This window comes from Tachypleus tridentatus, chromosome 4, assembly GCF_004210375.1.
Source record: "Tachypleus tridentatus isolate NWPU-2018 chromosome 4, ASM421037v1, whole genome shotgun sequence".
Lineage (NCBI taxonomy): Eukaryota > Metazoa > Arthropoda > Merostomata > Xiphosura > Limulidae > Tachypleus > Tachypleus tridentatus.
In genome coordinates this window covers 121,686,467-121,714,018 of record NC_134828.1, presented here as the reverse complement: position 1 = coordinate 121,714,018, position 27,552 = coordinate 121,686,467, and the positions used below count along the sequence as shown (strand labels likewise).

General features: G+C 33.7%; 1 protein-coding gene and 1 non-coding gene across 3 annotated transcripts; one reads left to right on the top strand and one right to left on the bottom strand.

The window, feature by feature from the left end:
* On the top strand, nucleotides 1-27,552 carry LOC143249962 (uncharacterized). 2 transcript variants are annotated; one of them, XM_076500599.1, is made up of 2 exons: nucleotides 1-427; nucleotides 27,406-27,552. In XM_076500599.1, exons 1-2 carry the CDS (start codon nucleotides 239-241, stop codon nucleotides 27,535-27,537), a joined length of 321 nt encoding a protein of 106 aa, XP_076356714.1. In that variant the 5' UTR covers nucleotides 1-238; the 3' UTR covers nucleotides 27,538-27,552. The 2 variants fall into 2 exon arrangements, with proteins under 2 accessions (XP_076356714.1, XP_076356715.1); XM_076500600.1 differs by lacking the exon at nucleotides 27,406-27,552 and adding an exon at nucleotides 3,616-3,691 and having other exon boundaries at nucleotides 7-427.
* Nucleotides 12,127-12,198, bottom strand: TRNAA-UGC (transfer RNA alanine (anticodon UGC)). The gene has a single exon. It is a non-coding gene; the product is annotated as a tRNA-Ala (tRNA).

Genomic DNA, 27,552 nt, shown 5'->3' with positions numbered 1-27,552 from the left:
TTACAACATTTGAGAGTAACGCTCGTAGTGGGGTGTGGGTAAGGGACAATAAAAGGTGAGGTGTTGAATGTACGTCCATAATATTGGTGAAGTTTGTGTATCGGAACCAGAGCGTTTTGCTAAGGTCTGCTTGAAACATCATTTGCATGGTGTTCTCTTTCCACGTGGTTTTTAACTAGTCATTGATCAATACGAACATTTTGTAGACTAAAAGCTCTTTGGCGTTTCACATGTGAGGATGCTAAAGCACGTGCATTTCTCCAGTTCAAGTTTGGTGCCTTATCGTTGTAAGACGCCAACAAGGGACAATGTTAGCCTTAGTTCAGTATTGCGTTTTGGCAGCAGCTTGGGTCCTGAGCTGACGTCGTCTTGGTCTTCAAGCACCTCAAGCCTCCAGGAAATGAGTTTTCCACCAGAACCACCCAAGGTACGATATTAATCGTTTATTAATCAATGTACATACCGCTGACCCATTCCCTTGAGAACGTACAATAAAACTAAAAATATATATATAATTTATCGTGTGTGAAAATAGACAACAAACTTATAACTCCCATCTTATCTAATAAATATCTATGTAATAACCTGATGAAATACTGTAAAAGAGTTACTGTAATCAGTGTAGAGAACTGGTGAATACGGACACTATAGTACATGTTACTTTCAGAATGCTTTGTGCGTTGTTAACACTGATAGCTACCAGGAGATGATTTCAAAATTAACCACTTGTTAAGAATATTAATGGTCTTGAATGGGTAAGGAAGATAACATTACATATTTATGATAATAACAAATATACAGTGTTTCGACAGTAATTTGTTGCCACTGGGTGCTTCGACTATGTTCTAGAAGCGTTGTTCGTTTGTTACCAGTTAGACGTGTAATGAAGTTTTCTTATAATTTATTCAAAGACTCAAGCAGTTTTCAAACTTTATTAGTCTTAACGCGCGGTTCTTTATCTTTAAATTTATTAACATGTTTTGTTTGTTTGTAGTCAACTTTAAGTGTTTAAAAGTTTTACTTTTAGTGTTATAAGCTTGGTACTAAACTACGGTGGGCAGAGGGATAAAACGTAGTTCTTAAAACGTCTGGTAGGTTAGAAATAAATTGAGTCATAATTCAAAAGTTCTATTAAATATATTGGTTATTAACATTAACTTCCTTTGTCTTGCCGTCTGCAGTCTTAAATTAATACTTATATCAGCGTGTTAAACTGATATAAGTATTAAGTTGAGACTGCAGATGGCAATATAAAGGAAGTTAACGAGGTCATCCTGTTTTCTGGAACTTTATCTCACTGCTAAAGTACCTCCTAAACATTTCGTTACAAGCTCATCTTCCTGTTTTCTGGAACTTTATCTCACTGCTAAAGTACCTCCTAAACATTTCGTTACAAGCTCATCTTCCTGTTTTCTGGAACTTTATCTCACTGTACCTCCTAAACAAAGCTCATCTTCCCTAAACACTGCTAAAGTACCTCCTAAACATTTCGTTACAAGCTCATCTTCCTGTTTTCTGGAACTTTATCTCACTGCTAAAGTACCTCCTAAACATTTCGTTACAAGCTCATCTTCCTGTTTTCTGGAACTTTATCTCACTGCTAAAGTACCTCCTAAACATTTCGTTACAAGCTCATCTTCCTGTTTTCTGGAACTTTATCTTACTGCTAAAGTACCTCCTAAACATTTCGTTACAAGCTCATCTTCCTGTTTTCTGGAACTTTATCTCACTGCTAAAGTACCTCCTAAACATTTCGTTACAAGCTCATCTTCCTGTTTTCTGGAACTTTATCTCACTGCTAAAGTACCTCCTAAACATTTCGTTACAAGCTCATCTTCCTGTTTTCTGGAACTTTATCTCACTGCTAAAGTACCTCCTAAACATTTCGTTACAAGCTCATCTTCCTGTTTTCTGAACTTTATCTCACTGCTAAAGTACCTCCTAAACATTTCTTTACAAGCTCATCTTCCTGTTTTCTGGAACTTTATCTCACTGCTAAAGTACCTCCTAAACATTTCTTCCGTTACAAGCTCATCTTCCTGTTTTCTGGAACTTTATCTCACTGCTAAAGTACCTCCTAAACATTTCGTTACAAGCTCATCTTCCTGCTCATCTTCCTTTTTTTGGAACTTTATCACACTGATATATATACCTTCTAGACCTGTAGCTATAAAATCATAGTTCGTTTTAAAAATAATTTATTACAATCTTCTCGATAAAAACTTTCTCAAAGTCTAACCATAAGGTTTGCAAAATGACACAAAATTTGAGGCCTCTTTCTTTCACTGGTCTTCTGATACCGAACTTTGAAGACAGGCTACAAAATATACAATTAACACATATATAACACATGACCATAGTCTTGGGTCTGATGTATCTACATAAGGTTTATGTAATTGGGAGTGTATTTCTTGAAGATAAAATCCTTACAATTATCAAAATATATAAGTAGTTCCTGTTGCTGCATTTTGGAATAGAACGTGTATTTGTTATGAAGAACACTTGTGACATAAGAACGTTATTTTATCTTCTTTCGTATGTAAATTGATACGACTAGACAATTTTCCAATATTAAACTTAACACGTTCATATAGCTGGAGTAAAACAAATAAACAGTGCTGGGAGAGAAACTGGTTTTAATCAGTGAGTCAGTTTTCTGAACAGTAAGTCGAACTTATGAATTAGTGCACAGGCTTGTGGTATAGGTTTAAAAAACATGGGCCGCCGTAGTGGAGAAGGGAGACAAGTAACGTGGTTGTGCATCTATATGTGAACTTTTGGAAAGCAACCTATTAAAACGACAGTACAGAAACCACTACACTTGGATTGGCTTATAATTTCATGTCGGCCATTGGTTGAAACGTGTGGCTTGTGAGATATGTTAATTTCATTGTTTCACTAGATCAGCGGTTCCAATCCCTTTTAGTCTAAGATCCTCTTGATAGAAAAAAGAAAATTTGAGGCCTCCCAACTTATAACTACAGCATGAAGATTAAAAAATAACAATGCTGTGGTAGAAACAACAACATCTCATTTCGACACGCTGTGTCATACAATTAATTTAACGTAATTTTCATGGGCTTTTGGTTTGTCTAAAAGTAAAATTAATTCAGCGTTTTTTATTTCACAGACATCCTTTTACTTTTCTAGCACACTTTGAAAACAAAACATTATATAAATTGTTGGATTATAATCAGATATTTGCTGTCAACAAAAATGTTAACTTCATGTTTGATTTCATGGCTAAGTTCAGTCAATCGTGTTAAAAAGTACGATTTTGATAGCAGTGAAAAAATTATTTACTGAAAAAAGTGACTCATTATCCATTAAACAACAGGAATGTTGAAGATGATCGCTGTTTAAGGGTTAAAAGAAAACAGAGATTCGGTAACATCAGTTCAACATTGAAATTCTTTATTTGAATTAATTATACATCACCAATTTATATAACATTTAAATATTTACTTGTTTTAATTACTAAATTTTGAAATACGAACAAAAATAATCAGTTAAATACTTATAATTAATGTAAATAAAAATGTTGACACAAAAACAAACAAACATGGTATTATGGTTGAGGTTATATGTTAAAGTAGACCTCCTTGCTGTTTTTAGGGGTACAAGGATTGCCCAGTGGAATCTTCTTTGGTTCTTCTATCAGATACCTACCTTCACCCTTTATCGTCATGAGGTAAGAAACGTATGTCACTACAGAAATGACACACACGAATCCAATTACTGCTTTTATAATCAGAACAAAAGTTTTTTACGCTTCTAAGCTATCGAAAATGAAGATTCATCTTCGTATTGGTCCGTAATAATGGTTTCATTCTCAAACTCCATATCAGTAGGAATGACTGGATTCACAAATGTTTCTTCTTTAAAAGATAGCAGATTGTTTATATCTGGTTCTTTACTAACTGGCGAAATAACATGTGGGATTTCATTTTCCTTTTTTAAAGAAAAACGACCGTACTGTTTGTTGTGGCCTGAAGATGATGAGTTGGATAATTTACTGGAGGACTTGGTCTTGCTGGTTGATATTTTATTGGAAGAAGTTTTGACTCCTGGATCTTCTGATACAGTTTTTATGACTGAGCGAAAAATAGTCTCATCATCCCTTCCTCTTTGAGCTGCATAACCGTCATTATAAATCGGATCTTTTATTGTCGCATAATCTGTATAAGTATTCCATCTTTGATTCAGAAGATGTTTCCCAGTATAAAAAACAACTTGTCCAGGTTTACGAATACTAAGAGCATTAACAACTTCAACTAGCGACAACATTGCTTGTGTTATCACAAGTACAGATAAATTTGACATGTCGTATCGAAAACTTAATAAAACGTAATCACGTATCGTTATTTATGTTCAAGGCCCTGTGTTACTAAGTCTAATGCGTGGTCTCTAAGAATTTTTAACAATATCGGTTTCTAGGACAATACTGTTTGTTGCATGGTTTCTAAGCGTTTTTAACAATATAACAGTGAATATTCACTTATTTAAAATTCAAAGAAAAATCACCATTGGACGTATAACGTCTGTGATTAAAAATCTGAAATTATGAGAAATTTTCTCTTACAATAAAAAATTTCCAAAAATTATATATATATTTTTTTATTTCGCACACAGACACACATGCGCCTTCTACGCTGGCCGTCCCTAATTTAACAGTGTAAGACTAAAATAAAAGAAGACAGTTTGTCATCAACACCATCCGCCAACACTTAGGCTTCTTTTTCACTAGCAAATAGTGGGAGTGATCGTAATGTCATATCGCTTACCGGAGTTTAATGGCGAGTGTGTTTGGTGTAAAAAGCATTCGAACCCGTGCCCCTCAAATTGCTAGTCAAGTGCTTGAACCCCTTCGTCATACTGTGACATTTATCGTACCAAGCACTTCTTTTTTTAAATATTAAATTTATTTTTTTTACTTTTCAAATGTAGTAAGACTTTTATTATATAAGTCACACTTATTAAAGTCAATGAAATGACTTCAAATAAAAAGAATCATTGAAAATATTGTCAGTCTATTGAATTGAACCAGAATTTGGGTTGAATATGCACATTGCTACATGACAGAAAAAGAACTGTCACTTAAACCTATCATACTGTACATTATGTAATGGAAAAACTATTTTTTGTCCTCTTCTAACACGTATACCGAATCTAAAATTGCTCTGTTTTATGATGTCAATGGTTACAAATGGTTTCTACTGGTTGCTATACGTTTGGTTGACATCGTAATAGCGTTTGAGATATGAAATTGGACATGTTTAGATCCTAATTTATAGCTTTAATATAAATGTACGAACTATCTCTATGAAAATATCATTATGAGGAGAGGATAATACAGATGTTTGTTCAGTCTGTAAAATAATTTTCCTCTTGACACCATTGGGGTAAAACATGTTGACTACTAAAAGGTCTTTGATAAAGATAAACTTTACATAAAACACCCATATCTTGAAGGAAGGTTAAAAACTTCTCCCGTTGTCCTTAGAATTTGTTTGTTGTTGTTGAACATCAGGTTGTCCTACTTCTTTTTATCTAAAATATCAAATAATATGAATTATTTTTATTTGTTTATTAAACTTAACTTATGCAGTTGAGCAGAAACAAAATAGACATTTGCTTGATAGAATACAAGGATATATAGTTACAGAAAGTACTGTTTATTTCAGTTGTAGATATTGTAAGCAAAGTGTATAACTTTGCATTTTATACGTTTTGCTTAGTTTGTACACATATTAACTGCTATACGAAGTTTTTCTCCATGTACATATGTTGTTACTTCAATAGAATTTTTTAAAAAATATAATAAGATATACACTTTAGTAGTGAAGGAATTTTTATGAAAATATATACATTAGTACTGAAGTTTGATTGTGAATAAAACATATTAGAAACTCCACATTTGTTCTCAAGGTTGGTTAGGAAGGTCGACTCGCAATCAGAATCTCACGACGTTCGACTCCCCGTTCTACCAAATATGTTTGTTGTTTGTTTTGGAATTTCGCACAAAGCTACTCGAGGGCTATCTGTGCTAGCCGTCCCTAATTTTGCAGTGTAAGACTAGAGGGAAGGTAGCTAGTCATCACCACCCACCGCCAACTCTTGGGCTACTCTTTTACCAACGAATAGTGGGATTGACCGTCACATTATAACGCCCCCACGGCTGAAAGAGCGAGCATGTTTGGCGTGACCGGGATGCGGACCCGCGACCAAATATGCTCGCCCTTTCAGTCGTGAGGGCATTATAACTAACGATCAATTTCACTATTCGTTTGTAAACAATAGCCTAATAGTTGGCGGTAGGTAGTGATGACTAAGTGCTTTTACTGTTTATTTGTGTGAATATATCTAATATTTGTTGTGTTTTTAATCATCATAGTTTTGGAGACGCTTTTTCCGAACGCTCTTTTTCCTTCCGACTAACACCTACGATTGTACGTACATATACATATATATAATAAGGTGTAGATACTGATACGTGATGTTTGATGATGTTTGGATTTTCAAAAGCCAGATTTATTGTTCTTGGTGTATACTTTCATCATATTCTGTTATTTGAAGAACGTCACATGCAACGCTTTGAACACCGTCTGCGTAAGTGTAATGTGTCGTTTAAAACTGTTAATTAGCTCTAAAAATGCTTTTCTGATGATACTAATGTCACTCAGTTCAACTATATAATACATAGACCAGTCTGCTACAGTAAACTGTATAATTAGTGTAATTTTACTTTTTAAAAGAAACCTTCTTTTTCAGGCCGAGTTACTACAATTTTTTGATAATTTCTAATTTTTTAGTTACGTCGAGTAATATTTGCGTTACTTTGTAATATTTGTAAATCTACATTTCTTTTTGAAATTTAAAATGATGCAAAGAAATGGGTGTAGGAATGTTAAAAGTTCATGTACACGTCCTGCTTACTTTGAATCACTAGGCCAGTATGGTGATAACAGCTTTGGTCTAGTCTCGCTACCAGCTGAAAACTGCATATCCTGTTTACGTCACATTATACAGAAGGGAGTATGTCCATGGTTAACTAACAAACATAACTGTTCTTATCATTACAAACAGTTCTAAAAATTCTGTCATTGATTTCCAGTTTTTCAACCTGGTTTAAAATTTTTTTTGACCTTTATTTGTCTTGGTTTAAAGGAACTGTCATCACGAATTGCCTCAACCTTCTCTATAAGAACGTTATAACTGATTACAGATGAATATAATAATTACAATAAGTAATAATTAATCTTGATTATAACTAACAGTCAAACTACAGAACCTTTCTATGACTACTCTGGTGATCAGTTAGTTAACCACACTGTTAATACTATTTCTGGCGTTTGATAGATTGAAAAATTCGTCTGCCAGACTCATGTAATGACATTCTTAGATAACAATCTAGACGGACAAATATAAGTTTGAAATGGTAGGCAGATGGATATAATGATGTTATGTATGATAATATTTCTGTTAGACAAATCTACTCTTGCCATATTAAATATATGATATAACGAATTTCTCTTTCGTAAACGTTCCAGTAGATAATGCTAAGTTTGTTGTGGTGGTCAGGTGGATATAATGATACTGTATATGGTAAGACTTCTGTGGAACAAACCTGCAATTGTATTGTCATTTTCTGACAAATACGAAGGTGTACACATTGACCTTTCTTAGAATACAAATCAGCGTTGAAGCTGTTTATGAAATGATCCACATAAGTAAGTAGCACAAGAATCCACAATAACATTGCCTGAATGAGTTACCCAGATCAGAAGGGTGCTGATGACGTGGACGATTTGTATCTTTCAAAACGAGGGTTTCCTTTAAAATTGTATGATGAAGTCTTATGTTGATGTTGTCTCCCTTTAAAGATGTATAATCTCTAATACTTACATCATCAGTTTTATGTGTGTGTGAATATGAGTAAGTTATTTATAAAACTTTCAGTTTGTAAAGAAAAGTGATTAACTGACACAATTGTCATTTAAAATGAATAACAAGATAAACCATGTTTTGACACTTAATGTACTAAAGTAACATAGAATCATTCCGAAAGGCAGATTAAGTTTACTCTAGTTTTTTGCATGAAAAATAAAATAATAGATTCTTGTCCAGATGAAACAAATGTTGGTCTGCATACTTGTCCGTAGAATGAGTATGAAGAACACTACCATAGAGCATGTTTATACATACACGCCCCTTGTTATGTAACTGTTAACAAGTAATTCGTCCACATTCCTGAGACACTAAGTTAGTAACTACTTGAGTTACCAGTCTGGTTGGTGCCTTATCGCTGTCTACTTGAGTAGCGTATAAACTGGTTTACAAAACAAGTTTCGTGTAAAAGTGAATCTACTCGACGACCTTTACAATGAAAATGTGTACGTGCTGAGCCGTGCTGGGATTTCTTTTTATCACGATACCAAACGATTTATGCCGGAGTTTCTTAACAATGTTTCTTGACTCTTTATAATCAGGTATTATTATAATTATTTAAGCACTCTTAACACAAGTTTGGTTTGGTTTGAATTAAGCACAAAGCTACAAGAGAGCTGTCTGCGCCAGTCGTCCCTAATTTAGGAGTGTAAGACTATAGGAAAGGCAGCTAGTCATCACCACCCACCGCCAATGTTGGGCTACTCTTTTACCAACGAATAGTGGGATTGACCATCACATTATAACGCTCTCACGGCTGAAATGACGAGCATGTTTGGTGCGATGGGGGATCGAACCCGTGATATTCGGATTATGAGACAAGTGCTTTAGCCAACTAGCTAAGCCGGGTCATGTTAGGCTAAACACATTGTGAATTGGATGGAAATAAATATTATTATTATTACTATACTTAAGTCAATCTTGACACAAGTCTATTCTTTAACATCTATTAAAATATTTTGTTCAAATAAAATGTTTTCAGTGAAATTTTATTTATTTATCAATTCATTTCGCTGTAAAATAAGCTCACCTTTTACTGAAATATCTAAGTGTTTTACACTGACAGCGAGTAATAGATGGTTTTAGGACATGTAGGTTATAAGTTTTTATCATTCGAAATCTAACCTGTATTTGATACTCATTACCAGCTGACTCTTTTGTGATCCCTTTTTGGATTGTGTCTAAGTAACAGGATATCTCCAACACTTTCAAGAGCTGTTTTCACAGATACGATATTTTAACAATTATACGAGCATGTTTGGTGTGACAAGGAAAAAGCAAAAGGTATAGCAATATGAAAACTGTAATTTTTTTTTTATATAAACTAATATTGAATATATCAGTTTATATTTTTTTACATGACCTATTTATGAAACCCACTTGTTGAGAAATTTATATGCAAAAACGCTCGTTTGGGTTGAGAAAATATTTTACAAAGAAGAGCGAACAACGTTTCGATCTTCTTCGGTCATCGTCAGGTTCACAAAGAAAGAGGTAACTGACCGGAAGCTGACCACATGTTTAAAAGGGGTTGTGTAACTGAAAGTTGGAATGTAGAGGGCGGTGGTAGATGTTTGAATATATAATTTTATTTATTTTATTATATTAATATAGGTATAAAGGCGTTCCTTTATATTGGTTTATTTTGGGTTTTAGTTGTTGTATAAGTAAGGCTTCTTTAATTTTGCGTTTGTTTATGTTTGTTTCTTTATTTAGTATTTGAGAGTTTTCTATCGTTATGTTGTGTTTATTTGATTTGCAGTGTTCGAAAACGTGTGAAGGTGACTTTTTATGTTCTTTGAATCTGGTTTCCATTTTTCTACTTGTTTCTCCAATATAGAAGTTGTGGCAGTTATCACATTGTATTTTATAAATAATGTTGGTGTGGTGTTTGTCAGTGTAGTTTTTACATAGTATAGACCTCAGTTTTGTGCCTGGTTTTTGAATAAATTTGGTATTAACTGGAATGTCGTATTTTGTTACTAGTTTTTGCCAAATGTTGGTTATTTGTTTGCTGATGTCAGGAATATATGGTATACAGCAGTATATGGTTTCGTGATTTTTTGATTCGTGAGATGTGTTTACTTTAGTTGGTTGATTTTGCTTTCTGTCTAGGTGTTTGCGTATAATGTTTTCTACGGTTTGTGGAGGAAACTTATTGATGTTGATGAAGTATTGTTTTATTTTGTCTGATTCATCGTTAATTTTATCTGGTGAGCATCGGTTTTTGTTTGTGTTTATTTGGTTTCTTAGTATGCTGAGTTTTTATTTTGTTTCATGTGCTGAGTCCCAAGGAATGTATAGTCCAGTATGGGTGATTTTTCGGTGGATTTCTGTTTTGAATTGTGTGTCGGTTCTTGTAATTTTGAGGTTAAGAAATGATATTTGATTGCTTTCCTCCTGTTCACATGTGAAGTTAATGTTGGGATGTACAGAGTTAATGTGATTGAAAAAATTAAGTATGTGTTCAGTAGATTTGAATCCCGCAACCGTGTCATCTACATATCTGTACCAGTATAGTGGTGGATGTAATGCTGTATTAATTGCTTGTGTTTCAACTTGTGTCATAAAAATATTGGCTAGAACTGGTGATACTGGGTTGTCCATGCTTAGGCCATTTGTTTGTATATAGTTTTGGTTGTTGAACATGAAGTTTGTCTCTATCGTGGTGAATTATATTAGGGTTGCTAACTGGTTACTGGGAATGTCTATGGTTGGGTTAGGGTCTCGGATATAGAGTTCTAAGGCTATCTTGCAGGCTTTAGTGGTTGGAACTTCTGTGAAGAGGGATATAACATCGAAACTGGCCATTAAGGCTTTATGATTAAGTTGATTTAGATTAGACTTGAAATTAAAAGAGTCTTTGATGAATGAGCTGGCTGAGGTTACATATTTGGAGAATGCCCATGCTATGTATTTACCAAGATTGTAATTAAACGATTCATATGTGGACATTATTGGTCGTAATGGACAATCTGGTTTATGAGGTTTGGGGATGCCGTATATTTGTGGTGTGCGTGAGTCAGTTTTACGTAGGTAGGAATAAAGTGTTTGTGAAATTGTGTTGGCTTTTTTCATTTGTAGTAGTAATTTGTTCAGTTGCGTCTCGTGTGTCTTTGTTGGATTTGTGTGTATTGGTTTAAATTTGTTCGTGTCTGATAGGATGTTATTCATTTTTTGGATGTATTCATTCGTGTTCATTATGACTATAGCGTTACCTTTTTCTGCTTTTAGAATTTTTATGTTTTTGTCTTGTTTTAGGTTTTTAATGGAATTAATGTCTCTTTTTGTAAGGTTGTTTTTTAGTTTTCTGTTTTGTGAAATTATGTTGATGGTTTTGTGAGAAAATTCTTATAAAAATCGTTTAAGATGTTGTTTTTAGGTGTTACTGGAAAATATAAATTTGTAATTTTACCTGGAAAGTTTGGCTGTTGGATGTCAATAAAATTATCTAAGTTGTCTTCTTTCTGTTGGTTGTTTTTGGTTGTTTCCTTGTTGTTGTTCTCTGTAGAAAGTATCACAAGTCTTCTGGCTAGGTCTTCTAAACATGTTTTGATTTCTATGGTTGGAATGTACCTAGGTGCTATTGCGAAGTTGAGTTCTTTGTTAAGTAGATGTATCTCGTCTGTGTTTAATTGTCGGTCGGATCTGTTAATTATGAGGTTAGTCAACGGTTTGTCGTTTTGGTGTCTTTTCTGTTGTTTCCATCGTAGTTTTTTTAGTTTTTTGTTGTGGCAGATCTTTTTGTCTGTGTCTTTCTTAGTATTGATTTGGATTATGTTTCGTTGTATAAGTCCGTAAATCTCTGGTTTAATGCAGCATGCCAGTTGATGGTCTAAGTTCATTTTTTTTTTTTGTAAGTCATGTAGTTCTTTGTATTTTGTGTTCAACATGGCTTTAAGTAGTTTTTTCTGTAAATTTTGGATAATGTTTGTGTATGTATTAAAATTTTTTGAAAGTTTTACCTTTACAAAATTAGGGGTTAGTTGTTCCTTTCTATATTGTTGAATAAAGTAAATGTCATTTCTTCTATTAATAATTCGTTGGTTTAAATTTCTTAACGATCGTGTGAGCGTGTACTGTTAATAGTGGTGTACGGTATGCTAGTTCAGACATAATGGTAACAGTTAAGTAAAAATATACAAAAACTTACACTTCTCGTACAATCGCCTACTTACCTGGAGGTGCCGGGAATCGAACCCGGGGCCTTTCGCATGCAAAGCGAACGCTCTACCACTGAGCTACACCCCCGTAAGTTTGAGTGTATTTATAATGATGAAGTTCATGTTTATTTACACTCAAACTTCTCAGAGTAACCTGTTGAACCAATGTCAACCAAAATTTGTATTTCAGCGTTATGATCTGACTGATTGAACGTTGTATTGGTTGCTTTCTTCTCTTCAGTTATTTCTTTCTTACTTTTATGTATTCTGATAATGTACTTTGTCATACAGTTTACTTTAAAGTAATACTTATATATATGTGTGTATTTATATATTTGAGAGCCTAAAGCTGATATGACAGTCGTTTGAATATTACCTTACTTCCATATGGAACAAAATAATGAATTAGCCTTGCTATAAGTAACAAAGTGACCCATGGTGGTTATGATGACGATGTCTGGAACGAATGTTTTGTGGTATTCATTTTGTCATCGTCCAGACTAGCTGTACTCCACACATTGGACACATATTTTCATTATAACAGTGAAGGTCAAATCCTAACAGGGTGGCAATATCTGCCTCCACTCTAGTTTGTCTCTTTAGACTTAATGCAGATGGCATTGATGTAGCTTTTTGAGAAATTCAACAAATAAACAACAAGCAAGATGTCATATTTTAAATGTGTTAATTGCTTGTGTTAACAACATGTACCTCAATCACATCTGACAACTTTCTTTTTATACATTTTGTTACATTTGTCATATTTTAAATGTGTTAATTACTTGTGTTAACAACATGTACCTCAATCACATCTGACAACTTTCTTTTTATACATTTTGTAACATTTCATGGTTTTGACTATCAGAAAGGCTAGAAAAGGATCATATAATTTTTTCTTCTGTTTTTCGGGAAATATATTTATGTCTCATATGAAAACAATTCTAGTTCTTCTTTATTTGTAGTTAAGCACAAATCTACATAATGGATTATCTCTGTTATGCCCACCACATGTATCTAAACCCGGATTCTAGCGTTGGAAATTCGCAGTCATATCTTTGTGCCACTAGGAGGCAAGAGAACTTTCTAAAGATATATTGATTTTTGTTAATTTTTAATAGAGAATCCATACCTCGCACCAGAAACACAAAACTGTATGTTGTAAAAAGTTCTCTCCAGGTGTTACTACTGGAAAAGAAGTTTGACGTTTTTATCTCTAAATATTATTTTGTTTCTTTGTTTGGAAATTCTCACAAACTTACAAAAGGGATATCGGTGTATAGATGTCCTTAATGTTGAACCTATAGACTCTGGTTTACTTGTTTCTGTTGTTACTACTTTAATACATCGATGGTCCCAAAGTATTACAAGTATTTTCCTAAGAACTCTAGTGAACAAACGCACATTTCCGTTTTAAGACCCTGAATATATTTTTTTATAAACCGAAACACAAATAAAACATTTTTTATGCTAAAGCTAAACATAAAAGTACGTTTTTACAGATTAAATCCTGTAATAAACAAATATGTGATACGAGTTAATTACGTCGAATAAAGTCGAAACGTTGTTCGCTCCTCTATTACTGCCTTCTCAACCCATTCCAGCCGTTTTTAAATACATAATTTTCTCTACAAGTGGGTTTTCTCGTCATCACGGTTCATGAGTAACAGTAAAAGTACTCTTATACGTGTAAAATATTTGGTAACGACGGATGATTTAGGCTAACTGCTCTCACTCTGATCAAGTCTAAAATAGAAACAAACCCTACCGGTGTCTTAACTAGCCTCTGACTTGGCTATTTAACTATGTGTAACGAGGGGTCCTTTTTTGAATGTGGATTTCTTTCCGAGGTATATTTGGTTAAATATACATCACATTTTTAAATTTAGACAATCTTTTACTTATTTAAATCTCAATCATAAATGAGTTAAAATGCTGTTTGTTTGTGTATTTCATCCGAACTGCCTCATTAGTCCCATCTCTTGGATAAAACGATTCTATGTATGACATTTTATTATAAAAACATATCTTAATCTTGAAACAAATTCTTCTAATTTCAGATCAACGTTAAGCCGAAGTTCAACAGTAAATGATGCCATTTACTATAAACAGTTTTATAATACTATTGATAAACTATGACGCTGACATTTCTTTCTATGTGGTTTTCGCTAATTTGCATAATAAAAATATTTTCTCACACATTTGCACATCTACGTGGATAAGTAATACCTAGGTGCACACCTTCAGTCTGGGTGCAACATCTCGATGTCTAGGGTCTTTTTTCATGGTGTTATGACGGTTACTCTTCTTTACTTTGTAGTTTCTTACTATATTTCTCATTGAAAAGGTGTGTACACACGTGGATAAGTAATACCTAGGTGCACACCTTCAGTGTGGGTGCAACATCTCGGTGTCTAGGGTCTTTTTTCTTGGTGTTATGGTGGTTACTCTTCTTTACTTTGTAGTTTTTCACTATATTTCTCATTAAAAAGATGTGTACACACGTGGATAAGTAATAATACCCTCATGTAGTATGTGTGCAAAACTTTAAGTTTCTAAGTTCTTTTCTCTTGGAGTTATGTGGGGTCACACACAAACCAAAAGCCTCGGCCTTTTATTATTGTGGGTCAGTTTGTTGCTATATGACAACACTTTAAAATATGTGTTTTACAGTTCACGGATTAAACATTTGATTAATTGATTCATTAAAATCGATAAATATACAACATTCATACATATATTCAGTAAAACAAAATTAACGCAAAGATACAGGATCTTTTACGCCAAGCGTTTTGATGACATATGTAACTGGACTTGAGAAATCCTGAACAAACTTAGAGGCGCTCAGGTCAGATATTCTTGGCCCAAAACAGCGAGATTAATGAAATTGTAACGTAAGATAAAGAAATCATAGAGTACTTATTAGTACTCATAATTACGATTAATTAATAACAGTTCTACTTTTTATCGGAAACTTTAACAATTGTTCATCAAGAAACAATTGCATAATATATATAAATTTAGAATATCATCACATGTTACATATTATTCCAGAAGTTACCGTACACTGGGAAGGTATAAACGATTTATTTTGTTTTTCATACAAACATACAAGAGGATTATCTGTGCTAGCCGTCCCAAATTTAGCAATGTAAGACTACAGGGAAGAGAGCAAGTTATCACCATCCCACCTCTTGAATTACTCTTTTAACAACGAATATTGGGCTTGACCGTCAAATTAATTGCTTGTAAATATCATGTTACGAACAAAATTAAACAATAATAAAATATTGACTCTCGAAATAAATTACCAACATATGCACTTAACAGCCGTTTATATCATAACATGAGGATTGATGTCAAACGAATTCTAAAATCCATCCAGTTTTTCTCGAAAACAAATTAATACACGAACATGCTGATAAAAGGATATGTTTTCAAAATGATCATCTTATCTATAGATAACAAGAAATTTAATTATTTTACACACAAAAAAGGACCACTGTCCCAAATGGGACCCGACTTTGTAGATTGCTATTTATATTCATACAATGATGTTAAAAAACCAAAATTTGTCCCTCTATGATGATTATAAGTGAGTGAAGTATTTCATAAAATATTACAAGTAGTTTTATTGATTTTACTTGTACTATCGATACCATACAAAATATTATCATTGATAATATTTTTATTTTTTATTAAAAGCAAGCTAAATTCTAATTTTTAACTTTATTACATGATAAAAATGCAACCTAAAAATTTAATAAAATGGCCCAAACCTAGATACTCATAGAGAAAAGAACTGATAAAGTTATTTTGGAGACATCTATCGATCAGCTCATGGAACATATCATCCCGATTACCACTAAGGCTGGAATTGAAGGGCGGCTTTCTTGGAGTTCACTGGAGGTGACATTAATAATGTCAGTCTTTCTCGGGCAAATGTTTGAAGAATCAAATAAAAAATTATAGTACCTGAAGCTACAGTCATCAGAGAAGACATGTTATTAATCTGAAACTATAGTCATCAGAGAAGACATGTTAATAATCTGAAGCTACAGACATCAGTGAAGACATGTTAAGAATCTGAAGCTACAGACATCAGTGAAGACATGTTAAGAATCTGAAAATACAGTCATCAGTGAAGACATGTTAAGAATCTGAAGCTACAGTCATCAGTGAAAACGTGATAATAATCTGAAACTACAGACATCAGTGAAGACATGTTAATAATCTGAAGCTACAGACATCAGTGAAGACATGTTAAGAATCTGAAGCTACAGACATCAGTGAAGACATGTTAAGAATCTAAAGCTAGAGAATCAGAGAAGACATGTTAATAATCTGAAGCTACAGACATCAGTGAAGACATGTTAATAATCTGAAGCTACAGACATCAGATAAGACATGTTAATAATCTGAAGCTACAGACACCAGATAAGACATGTTAAGAATTCGAAAATACAGACATCAGTGAAGACATTTTAATAATCTGAAGCTACAGACACCAGAGAAGACATGTTAAGAATCTCAAGCTACAGTCATCAGTGAAAACATGTTAAGAATCTAAAGCTAGAGACATCAGAGAAGACATGTTAATAATCTGAGCTACAGACATCAGTGAAGACATGTTAAGAATCTGAAGCTACAAACATCAGGGAAGACATGTTAATAATCTAAAACTACAGACATCAGTGAAGACAAGTTAATAATCTGAAGCTACAGACATCAGTGAAGACATTTTAAGAATCTAAAGCTACAGACATCAGTGAAGACATGTTAAGAATCTGAAGCTACAAACATCAGTGAAGACATGTTAAGAATCTGAAGCTACAAACATCAGTGAAGACATGTTAAGAATCTGAAGCTACAGACATCAGTTAAGACAAGTTAATAATCTGAAGCTACAGACATCAGTGAAGACATGTTAATAATCTGAAGCTACAGACATCAGATAAGACATGTTAATAATCTTAAGCTACAGACACCAGATAAGACATGTTAAGAATTCGAAGATACAGACATAAGTGAAGACATTTTAATAATCTTGAGCTACAGACATTAGTGAAGACATGTTAATAATCTGAAGCTACAGACATCAGATAAGACATGTTAATAATCTGAAACTGCAAATATCACTAAAGACAAGTTAATAATCTGAAGCTACAGACATCAGTGAAGACATGTTAAGAACCTGAAGCTACAGACATCAAAGTAGACATGTTAAGAATCTGAAACTGCAGTCATAAGTGAAGACATGTTAAGAATCTGAAGCTACAGACACCAGAGAAGACATGTTAAAATTCTGAAGCTACAGACGTCAGAGAAGACATGTTAATAATCTGAAGCTACAGTCATCAGAAAAGACATGTTAATAATCTGAAACTGCAAATATCAGTGAAGATAAGTTAATAATCTGAAGCTACAGACATCAGTGAAGACATGTTAAGAACCTGAAGCTACAAACATCAAAGTAGACAAGTTAATAATCTGAAGCTACAGACATCAGAGAAGACATGTTAAGAATCTGAAGCTACAGTTATCAGTGGAGACATATTAAGAATCCGAAGCTACAGACATCAGTGAAGACATGTTAAGAATCTGAAGCTACAGACATCAGTGAAGACATGTTAAGAATCTGAAGCTACAGACGTCAGTGAAGACATGTTAAGAATCCGAAGCTACAGACATTAGTGAAGACATGTTAATAATCTGAAGCTACAGACATCAGATAAGACATGTTAATAATCTGAAACTGCAAATATCACTAAAGACAAGTTAATAATCTGAAGCTACAGACATCAGTGAAGACATGTTAAGAACCTGAAGCTACAGACATCAAAGTAGACATGTTAAGAATCTGAAACTGCAGTCATAAGTGAAGACATGTTAAGAATCTGAAGCTACAGACACCAGAGAAGACATGTTAAAAATTCGAAGCTACAGACGTCAGAGAAGACATGTTAATAATCTGAAGCTACAGTCATCAGAAAAGACATGTTAATAATCTGAAACTGCAAATATCAGTGAAGATAAGTTAATAATCTGAAGCTACAGACGTCAGTGAAGACATGTTAAGAATCCGAAGCTACAGTCATCAGTGAAGACATGTTAATAATCTGAAGCTACAGACATCAGTGAAGACATGTTAAGAATCTGAAGCTACAGACATCAGTGAAGACATGTTAAGAATCCGAAGCTACAGTCGTCAGTGAAGACATGTTAATAATCTGAAGCTACAGACATCAGAGAAGACATGTTAATAATCTGAAGCACAGACACCAGATAAGACACGTTAAGAATTCGAAGCTACAGACATCAGTGAAGACATTTTAATAATCTGAAGCTACAGGCGTCAGAGAAGACATGTTAATAATCTGAAACTGCAAATATCAGTGAAGACAAGTTAATAATCTGAAGCTACAGACATCAGTGAAGACATGTTGAGAACCTGAAGCTACCGACATCAGAGAAGACATGTTAAGAATCTGATGCGACAGACATCAGAGAAGACATGTTAAGAATCTGAAGCTACAGACATCAGTGAAGACATGTTAAGAACCTGAAACTGCAGTCATAAGTGAAGACATGTTAATAATCTGAAGCTACAGACATCAGTGAAGACATGTTAAGAATCTGAAGCTACAGACATCAGAGAAGACATGTTAAGAACCTGAAACTGCAGTCATAAGTGAAGACATGTTAATAATCTGAAGCTACAGTCATCAGTGAAGACATGTTAATAATCTGAAGCTACAGACATCAGAGAAGACGTTAATAATCTGAAGCTACAGTCATCAGTGAAGACATGTTAATAATCTGAAGCTACAGACATCAGAGAAGACATGTTAATAATCTCAAACTACAAACATCAGTGAAGACATGTTAATAAGCTGAAGCTACAGACATCAGATAAGACTTGTTAACAATCTGAAGCTACAGACATCAGATAAGACATGTCAAATATTGACCTTTAGTTTATCACAAACATAGTGAGTGAATTGGAGGAGGATAGAAAACTTATAGTTGGTGTTTGTAGTCAGTATTACTATTTCATTCTTAGATTTAGTTGATTTACTTCTAGGAATAATACTTTCTTCAAAAGGTCATGGGTAACCAGTTAGCCTTTACAGTTTGCTTGAATATTATGATATCACAGATCAGGTCATGACAGTTTGTTGTGACACTGCTTTATCCGACATGGCCAGGTGAGTTAAGGCTTTCGACTTGTAATCTGAGGGTCGCGGGTTCGAATCCCCGTTTCACCAAACATCTTCGCCCTTTCAACCGCGGGGGGTGTTATAATGTTACGGTCAATCCCGCTGTTCGTTAGTTAAAAAGTAGCCCAATAGTTGGCGGTGGGTGGTGATGACTAGCTGCCTTTCCTTTAGTCTTACACTCCTAAATTATTGACGGCTAGCGTAGATGGCCTTCGAGTAGTTTTGTATGTAATTAAAAAATACAAAAACAAAACAAGAAAACAAACTGAAACAGATCAGGACAATAGAGCGATTACCACTCTTGATTAGAATTCTGGAAAACCTTTACTGTGAGCTACACACTTCTCACATGATGGAGGCTTTGACAGAACAAAAGAGTAAAGGTCTAAGGAGGAAAATGTAACAACTTTTGAAACAAATTTAGCCTGAAATGTGCCATGATGCAAATAAGATGAAAAATCTTATTATGTTTCTTTGTCACTTGATTCAAACTGGTTCTCAGATGTTTGAACTGACACAAAATGTCTGAGAATTTGTAACCATGCGTTCATTTTAGAGAAGAGATTACAAGTATCTATGTCAACCTTCTTGTATACATTGTACCAACTGTGCACTAATACATAAATCTATAGCAACAACATAAATTTCGTATTAAATTATATATAATGATATACATATCAACTTCAGGAATACATTTTATTGAATAAACAAAGAACTGAACCACACACTACATCACACTTGTTTATACTTTGAAGTTTCAACTAAATACCAAATCCACATATATATCAGTATCTCGTGATAACAAATCAACTTACAAGTTATGTGTCCATATATTTATATATGTTAAGTCAAGTAAAGTAAGAGTTTCTTAATGATTGTTTCACTATACAAAACAACAGGTTTTGTATTGTTTTAATAATTATTTGTTTGATTTTGTTCACAGTGGACTCTTTTTATCTAACGGAAGAATTCTTTATCTTGTACACAGTCAGCTTTATGTTTGTTTTAAAGTAATTCTACATGATTTAGATATTGTATATTATTCATTATGAACTAAATAACATTTTTCGTGATTTATCAGGTCATCTCATAAGTGATGTCCGAAATTTCAATACAGAAAGTGCATCATTATTTCTGTCTTTGTAGAAGGCTTCAATGACTTAAATATGTACTAGGACGTGCATAAAAATGCTCAGACAAATAAAAGAAACTGTCCAAACTCCAATTTTCAGATCATTTATCAAATAAACCCTCATGAAGATGGATGTGTCTGAGGAGCACATTAGACATATTTATTTATTTATTTTAGACTTGACAGTAATTTTGGTTTTAAAGATCTTAGGGAGACCCCTAAGGCAAACCAGGGGCGCTCAGAAATATTTGTTTCTCTTCAGCCCGACATTAGACATGTAATGCTTTATGAGTTTAAAAAAGTTTAAAAAAACTACTCTTTACCATGGAATATAAAGATAAAAAGTCACAATATAATGTTTAGGGACAACAAGGGACTTGTGCAAAGCACTAAATAAATATAAATTAAACTATTTAAAAAGTAGCTTTTGTAAGATAAATATTAATTTTAAAGATAAACATTTGTATATATACACTTTTTGTAAATGTAACCAAGGAAACCGGAACTAGATCTTTTTGTTCATCCTTTCACAAACCACTGAAAAAACCCAACGGAAATGCAGTTTACTTCATGGGAAGAAGTCAAGAAATCAGAGGAAAGGCCTGTAAGAACGTTCTTTTGAAACGTGAACATGCCCAGCATGGCCAAGTGGCAAGGGCGGTCGACTCGTAATCTGAGGGATGCGGGTTCGAGTCTCCGTCGAATCAAACATGGTTGTCCTTTCAGCTGTGGGAGAGTTACAATGTGATGGTCATTCCCACTATTTCTTGGTAAAAGAGTAACCAATAGTCGGTGGTGGGTGATGATGATTACCTGCCTTCCCTCTAGTTTTACACTGCTAAATTAGGGACAACTAGCTCAGATAGCTCTCGTATAGCTTTGCGCGAAATTCAAAACAAACAATAACAATGAAATATATCGAAACAGACATACCGCTGTACTGCTGGGGTCTTACTGACTGGTTAATACATCAGATACCTTTTGTTACATTAACTATGTTGCTAGTGTTTGGCGAGAGGCCTCTTTAACGCCTGAGATGACATATGTAATGTGACTAAGATATAATATATTCTCGTTTGTTTACAATTATGCATTCTTATAATTACCACAACATGAAAAGTATCTAAATGTTAATATACTAATGGAAATAACCAGTCTCAAGATACAAGAAATTATATGAACTAATTTCCCAGTTTTGTTAAACTGAAATAAGTTTTACAGAACTTAAAATTCATTATTTTAACTTGCTATTTTTATTTTTCATGTAAAATTTTGTTCTATTGTTACTGTGTCCACTACTATATAAACATTGATGTCTGGAGATAAAGGTTGTCAAACAGCATGTTAACAAGTGTTTGTGTGCACGTGTTTATTATATATTTGTATATCAGTTCCAAGAAAACACTATTTTAGTTTCATAAAAGTTAACATTTTACAAAACTATTATAAACATCTACCATTTTTAAAACAAAATGTATAAACTATTAAACTTTCTATATAAAACCTTATATTTTTATAAATATTTTAATTCCAGTAAACGTTTATTTTGTCGTGTTTCCAACTTTAAGGTAACAGAGTATCTGTTCCCGTAAAGATGATACAAGTTGAAATATCATGCAATAACATAAAATTAATTACTAAACCAATCACGGTTCTTAACTGTCTGTGATTTTTATGATTAGTCAGTAAGAATAACGTTATACAAACAATGTATTTTATTGACTGATTCACTGTGATAGTTACCTGCCCCTAATATTGTTGTATGTGTATTTTTTACCATTCAACACAATGGAAACCAAACAATACATGAAGTAAATTATATATGTAAAAACAGCTGGTTTGTCTTGAGAAAATATTTATGTATAGGAGGGAACAACTTTTCGACCTTCTTCGGTCATCGTCAGATTGACAAAGAAAGAAAGAGGTAACTAACCAAGAGCTGACCATATGTTCGAAAGGGGTTGTGTAACTGAGAACAGGAATATATAGGGCGTGCTTGATGTTTGATTATATTTATTAATAAACACAACTTGATATGGTGATTGAAAACATTCACATTAATAAACAATTAACATGAGACTGACATGTATACACTTCCTTACATGCCTTAGACATGTTAAAGAAAGACAGATGACACAATCTAACATTAAGTCTTTTTCCATAATATGATTCGTTTATTTTTTTTTTGTTTGTTCTTTGGAATTTCGCACAAAGCTACTCGAGGGGTATCTGTGCTAGCCGTCCCTAATTTAGCAGTGTAAGACTAGAGGGAAGGCAGCTAGTCATCACCACCCAACGCCAACTCTTGGGCTACTCTTTTACCAACGAATAATGGGATTGATCGTCACATTATAACGCCCCCACGGCTTGGAGGGCGAGCATGTTTGGCGCGACTTGGGCGCGAACCCGCGACCCTGGGATTGCGAAGCGCACGCCTTAACGCGCTAGGCCATGCCAGGCCCAATATGATTCGTTGGAGACTGATAAAAGACGCGAGAATCTAAGACGTACAGTTAACTCTGAGTTTGTCATCGCTGTTAACAAGATAAAGTGATTTGATAATTTTATAACAAAAGAGGAAGAACTGTAAACATGTTTATTTGGTTATAAACCGACAGATTTATATACCAGATTGTTTTATATACCAGTTGAGATGATTGTTTACCATATTTCTTTTCAGAAGTTTTAGATCTGGCTAATAAATAATAATACGTTTCTAAACTTTTGAACACAGTGATAAATTAATCGAAATACATTACATTGTACTTGTTTCTCTGACTAATCAGTCTAATTGTATGATTTGATTGAAATAAAGTGTAATATCTAATGTATTTACTAAGTCTCTGTTTGTCTTCCTTTATTTATCAATCAAATTTTAAGACATAAAATGCTCAGCTAAACGGATTTCTTGTATTCGAACTCTACCATTCCTGTTTTGAAGGCGTTAAAAAGTAACGACCCACTTTAGTCTGTCGCTTCAAGAATTAGGGACGACTAAAGAAGACATCTGTTGAAGAAACTCAGAAAACAAACCACCTGTTTATAACCCATGATGTATTCAGAGTAGGAAATTTGAAAGTTTCTGGTTATGCTTTGCTTTGTTTGATGGATTTAAAGCAAAACAAAAACAAATGTTCAAAAATGATTCATTGGTAAAAGATTGTTTCGGAATCAATAAACATGTGTTTAATATTATTTTTAACGTACCACTTCGAGATTAATAAAAGTATAACAGTAACCCCATCTATGTTTTATTATTTAAATTAGAGGTAATGTGACTGTTGTGAGACCACGATGAGAATCAGTGGAACTACGGTTGATTATATTATTTATGCCAGTATAATTGGTGTGAGACGATTTGGGTGTCGGAATGACAGTGATGAACGATTATATTCGTCAGTGTGACTGATTTGACTATTTTTATGGGTGAGAGTGGCTAGTGTGAGACCGTTATGAATGTCAACATTACTGAGACTGTTATAGATGTCACTGTGACTGGCTTGAGTCTATATGTAGGTGTCAGAGTAACGTGTATGAGATCATTATAAAGGTTATGCACGTGACTTCATGCACCTGGTCGGCTTTGTTTATTCCGCTATATTGGACCTAATAACAAAATAATAAAAAAACGGAAACCATATTTCCAGTTAAATACTTAGAAATGAATCGTGTAATAATACTAGTTGGTTGAAAAAATACAGGGTTGACCTTTGGTTATCTTTGTTGGTGTCTCCATGCAGAATAATGTGGCTGCTGCACGTGAGTAACACCATCATATTCCTGTTATGCACGTGCTACTTACAGTCAAGTCCTGACCCTCTAGTTGAACTACAACCCATACAAACGACTGTAGGACAGTGGTTGTGACTGACGTAGTTACAAACATATTCGTAACGTATTAAAATGTTTTCTTTCGGAGAATGAAATTATCATGAATATTGGGCTATCTCCTGCGTCTACCGAGAGAATCGAACCACTGATTTTAGAGATGTACATCTGAATATGCACCACTGTTTTATCGGAGTACATCACGAATATTAATATTATAATCACAAATGCTTCAAAAACAGACATTTTGTGATACAGACCCAACCAAGCCCAACTAAAACAATACTCTATCCCAACCATAAGTTATGATTACATATATAGGGTAGCATGTGAAATACACCCTTAATATATAAACTTTTGTTCATATGTGAACTTCTGGTAAGTTAATCACCGTGTTGGTCCTAATGTTTTCACTATTTTATTGTCAAACAGGATTAGAAGTTCACCAATATGAAGATAGAACTTTTGTAAGTGTTGAGTCATTTTAACAAATTAATTACACATATATCATCAACACATTATATTATCTCAGAAACTGTAAGTATATTTAGCAGCCTGAAGGTGGTGCTTGTTTTACGCGAAATGTGAATATTTGGATCAAATCACACATTAAAAACTTTACTAGTATATGGTCTGTAAATTAAAAATGTGTACATGTAGCGTATTGTTACAATATAAGCGTTGTATAGATAAACAATTAGATCTAGATTCCAGGTCTAACGTACCGGCATAGCCAGGTGGTTAGGGTACTCGACTTGTAATCTAAAGAAAACGGGTCGAATCCCTGTCACAACAAGCATGCTCGCGTTTTCAGTCCCAGTACTAGTTGATAAAATAGTAGCCCAAGAGTTGGCGGTAGGTGACGATGACCTACCTTCCTCGTTTCTTAAACTACTCAATTAGGGACGGCTAGCTCAGATAGTCTTTGTGAAGCTTTGCGAGAAATTTTAAAAGCAAACAATAGAGGTCTAACACAAAAAAAATGTGGTAAACGTTATCGAACAACCTGACAAACAAGCTGATTCTCTTTAGGTAAAGAAAGATATCACCCATCAGCACACATGAATTACTGCTAAGTAAGTACAGGTGATTATATAGAACACATCTGGGTCCAGTTTAACAATTTTTATACCAGTTCTTTACTTTCGACTACCTCACCAAAATGAACGAGTCTGACACTGTATACCCAGCCTATTAGAAAACATCTAGGTATTCTGTGTCTGGAATGTCCATAACTGTGTCTCTGTGAACGACAGCTAAGTCTGTGGTTATTGTTGCAAGGTTGAAATAGGAGTTCGTCATAGACATTCCAAATTACTAACATTTTACCTTATGTAAATCATCAGTCAAAACTGTAAACAGTAGGTTTTCCTGTATGTAATAAACGTTACAGAAACTCGTCATATCTACACACAAAATGCCAGATAGTAAAACTAGCTCCGCTTTCAGTTACCTCTACAAGTGTCACTGTGACTTCTGAGACATCAACATGGGTGTCACTGTGACTGAAGGGAAGCTGTTATTGGTGTTAATATCGTAGAAATGGTATTAATAAAGTAGCTTATATTAAACACCCACTTCAACGAAACTATATCAAAATAAAAGTCGAATATATCCCTTACATAATAAATTATATCAGTGATATTGTGTTAATTGGTTTGGTGTAGCTTGAACTTTGTTCAAAGTCACATGAGAGTTATCTCCACTAGCCGTTCCTAATATAGCAGTGGAAGGCTGCCAACTCGTCACCTGGTCTTTTAGTTATGAAGACTGGGATTGACCGTCACTTGGCTGAAAGGACAAGCATGTTTGGTGGGACAGGGATTCGAACCCGTCACCCTCACATTGGGACTACTCATCTGGTCATACAGGACTAATATAGTGTTAATGAAGGTATACCAATAATATAGTGTTAGTGAAAGTTGTTGAAAATGTTGATGTATGTTGCCTTGTTTCTTAATTCAAGTTTAAGGACTATCTCCATCTTGAAAAGTCCTTCATGTGAACATATCTTCACAATCCATGTACATGATTATTTTTCATGATCATCACATACATTCCCAAATGTGACAAAGTATTAGTGACATCCAACTACATACTAAATTACAAATAATGTTGTTACTGTACCACTGGAACCTTATATTCAAGATGTTGATTTGGTTATTCAACATTATTTTAATATAACATTCTGAACCCTGTGCATCCTACTAAAAAATATAAAATGTATTAAATCATCATACATGAACAATTTTAATATTTCAGTAAATATAGAAATGCTTTCTTGATCAGTTTCCGTTAAATAATAATTTGGTATTGAATGAATCAGGTAGGATCGAACATGTTATGAAGATTTAAAAACTTGTTTGTTAGAATCTTTTAAACAAGCCTATCTAATAATAGTAAAACTATACAAAGACACTATAAAATGTAAATTAGTTAGTACTTTGTATTTTCAGTATGTAGTTGTATTGAAATTAACAAATGTAAAGAAATTCCTCATATTGGTTAAGAACCATTGTAATGAAAATATATCAGACAAACTGTCTGTTCACTGTTTAAATAATTCAGTCTTTAATTGTTTTTTTTTTTATAATTTTATTTCTACAGCACACCTACAGTTTTGATCAAATCTTATTGCAAAAACATATACATGATTTCAATTATTCGTATCAATAAATAATCTGAACATGTGGATATAGTCTCTTTGAATCTCTTCTCAATAACATGTTTCAACAATATCCTTACCATAATTGTTTTGGACTACATAGAATCAGATATTACTGTTATTTCATTTAAATGTGTCATTATATCTGCGATCTGCCTTTACAGGTTAAACACTCTGATAAGTTATGATGGTAAATATTTTGTATAAAGAAAGTCAAATGATTCTACTTTTGAACTTACAAACAGAAGGACCAGAAAATACGTTTATTTATGGTTATTTATATATACACTAGAATACACACATAAAATTTGAATACAGTTTTGGTAATGTCAATTTTTAGCTTTGCTTGACATATGTAGTGCCTATATTTTTTAAAGAAAAAGTTATTGTACGTTGATTGTGAATTTATGAAAACTTAATATTTCTCATACACCGTAAATATATTTCCGATAGATACCACTTCTCATAAGTTGGCTTTACTGTTTAGTTTCTGCCGACACTAGTTCCACCTACCCAAGGTTTCAACAGGAACGTGACTACTTCTACTGTCGCAGCCGCTTCCAAGAAAAGAAGTACCAGAAGTGAGAGTCGATATCTTAC

Coding starts and splice junctions, on each gene's coding strand:
- LOC143249962 (XM_076500599.1), top strand. CDS start 239: ATGCTAAAGCACGTGCATTTCTCCAGTTCAAGTTTGGTGCCTTATCGT. Junction 428..27,405: donor TTCCACCAGAACCACCCAAG/GTACGATATTAA, acceptor TATTTCCGATAG/ATACCACTTCTCATAAGTTG.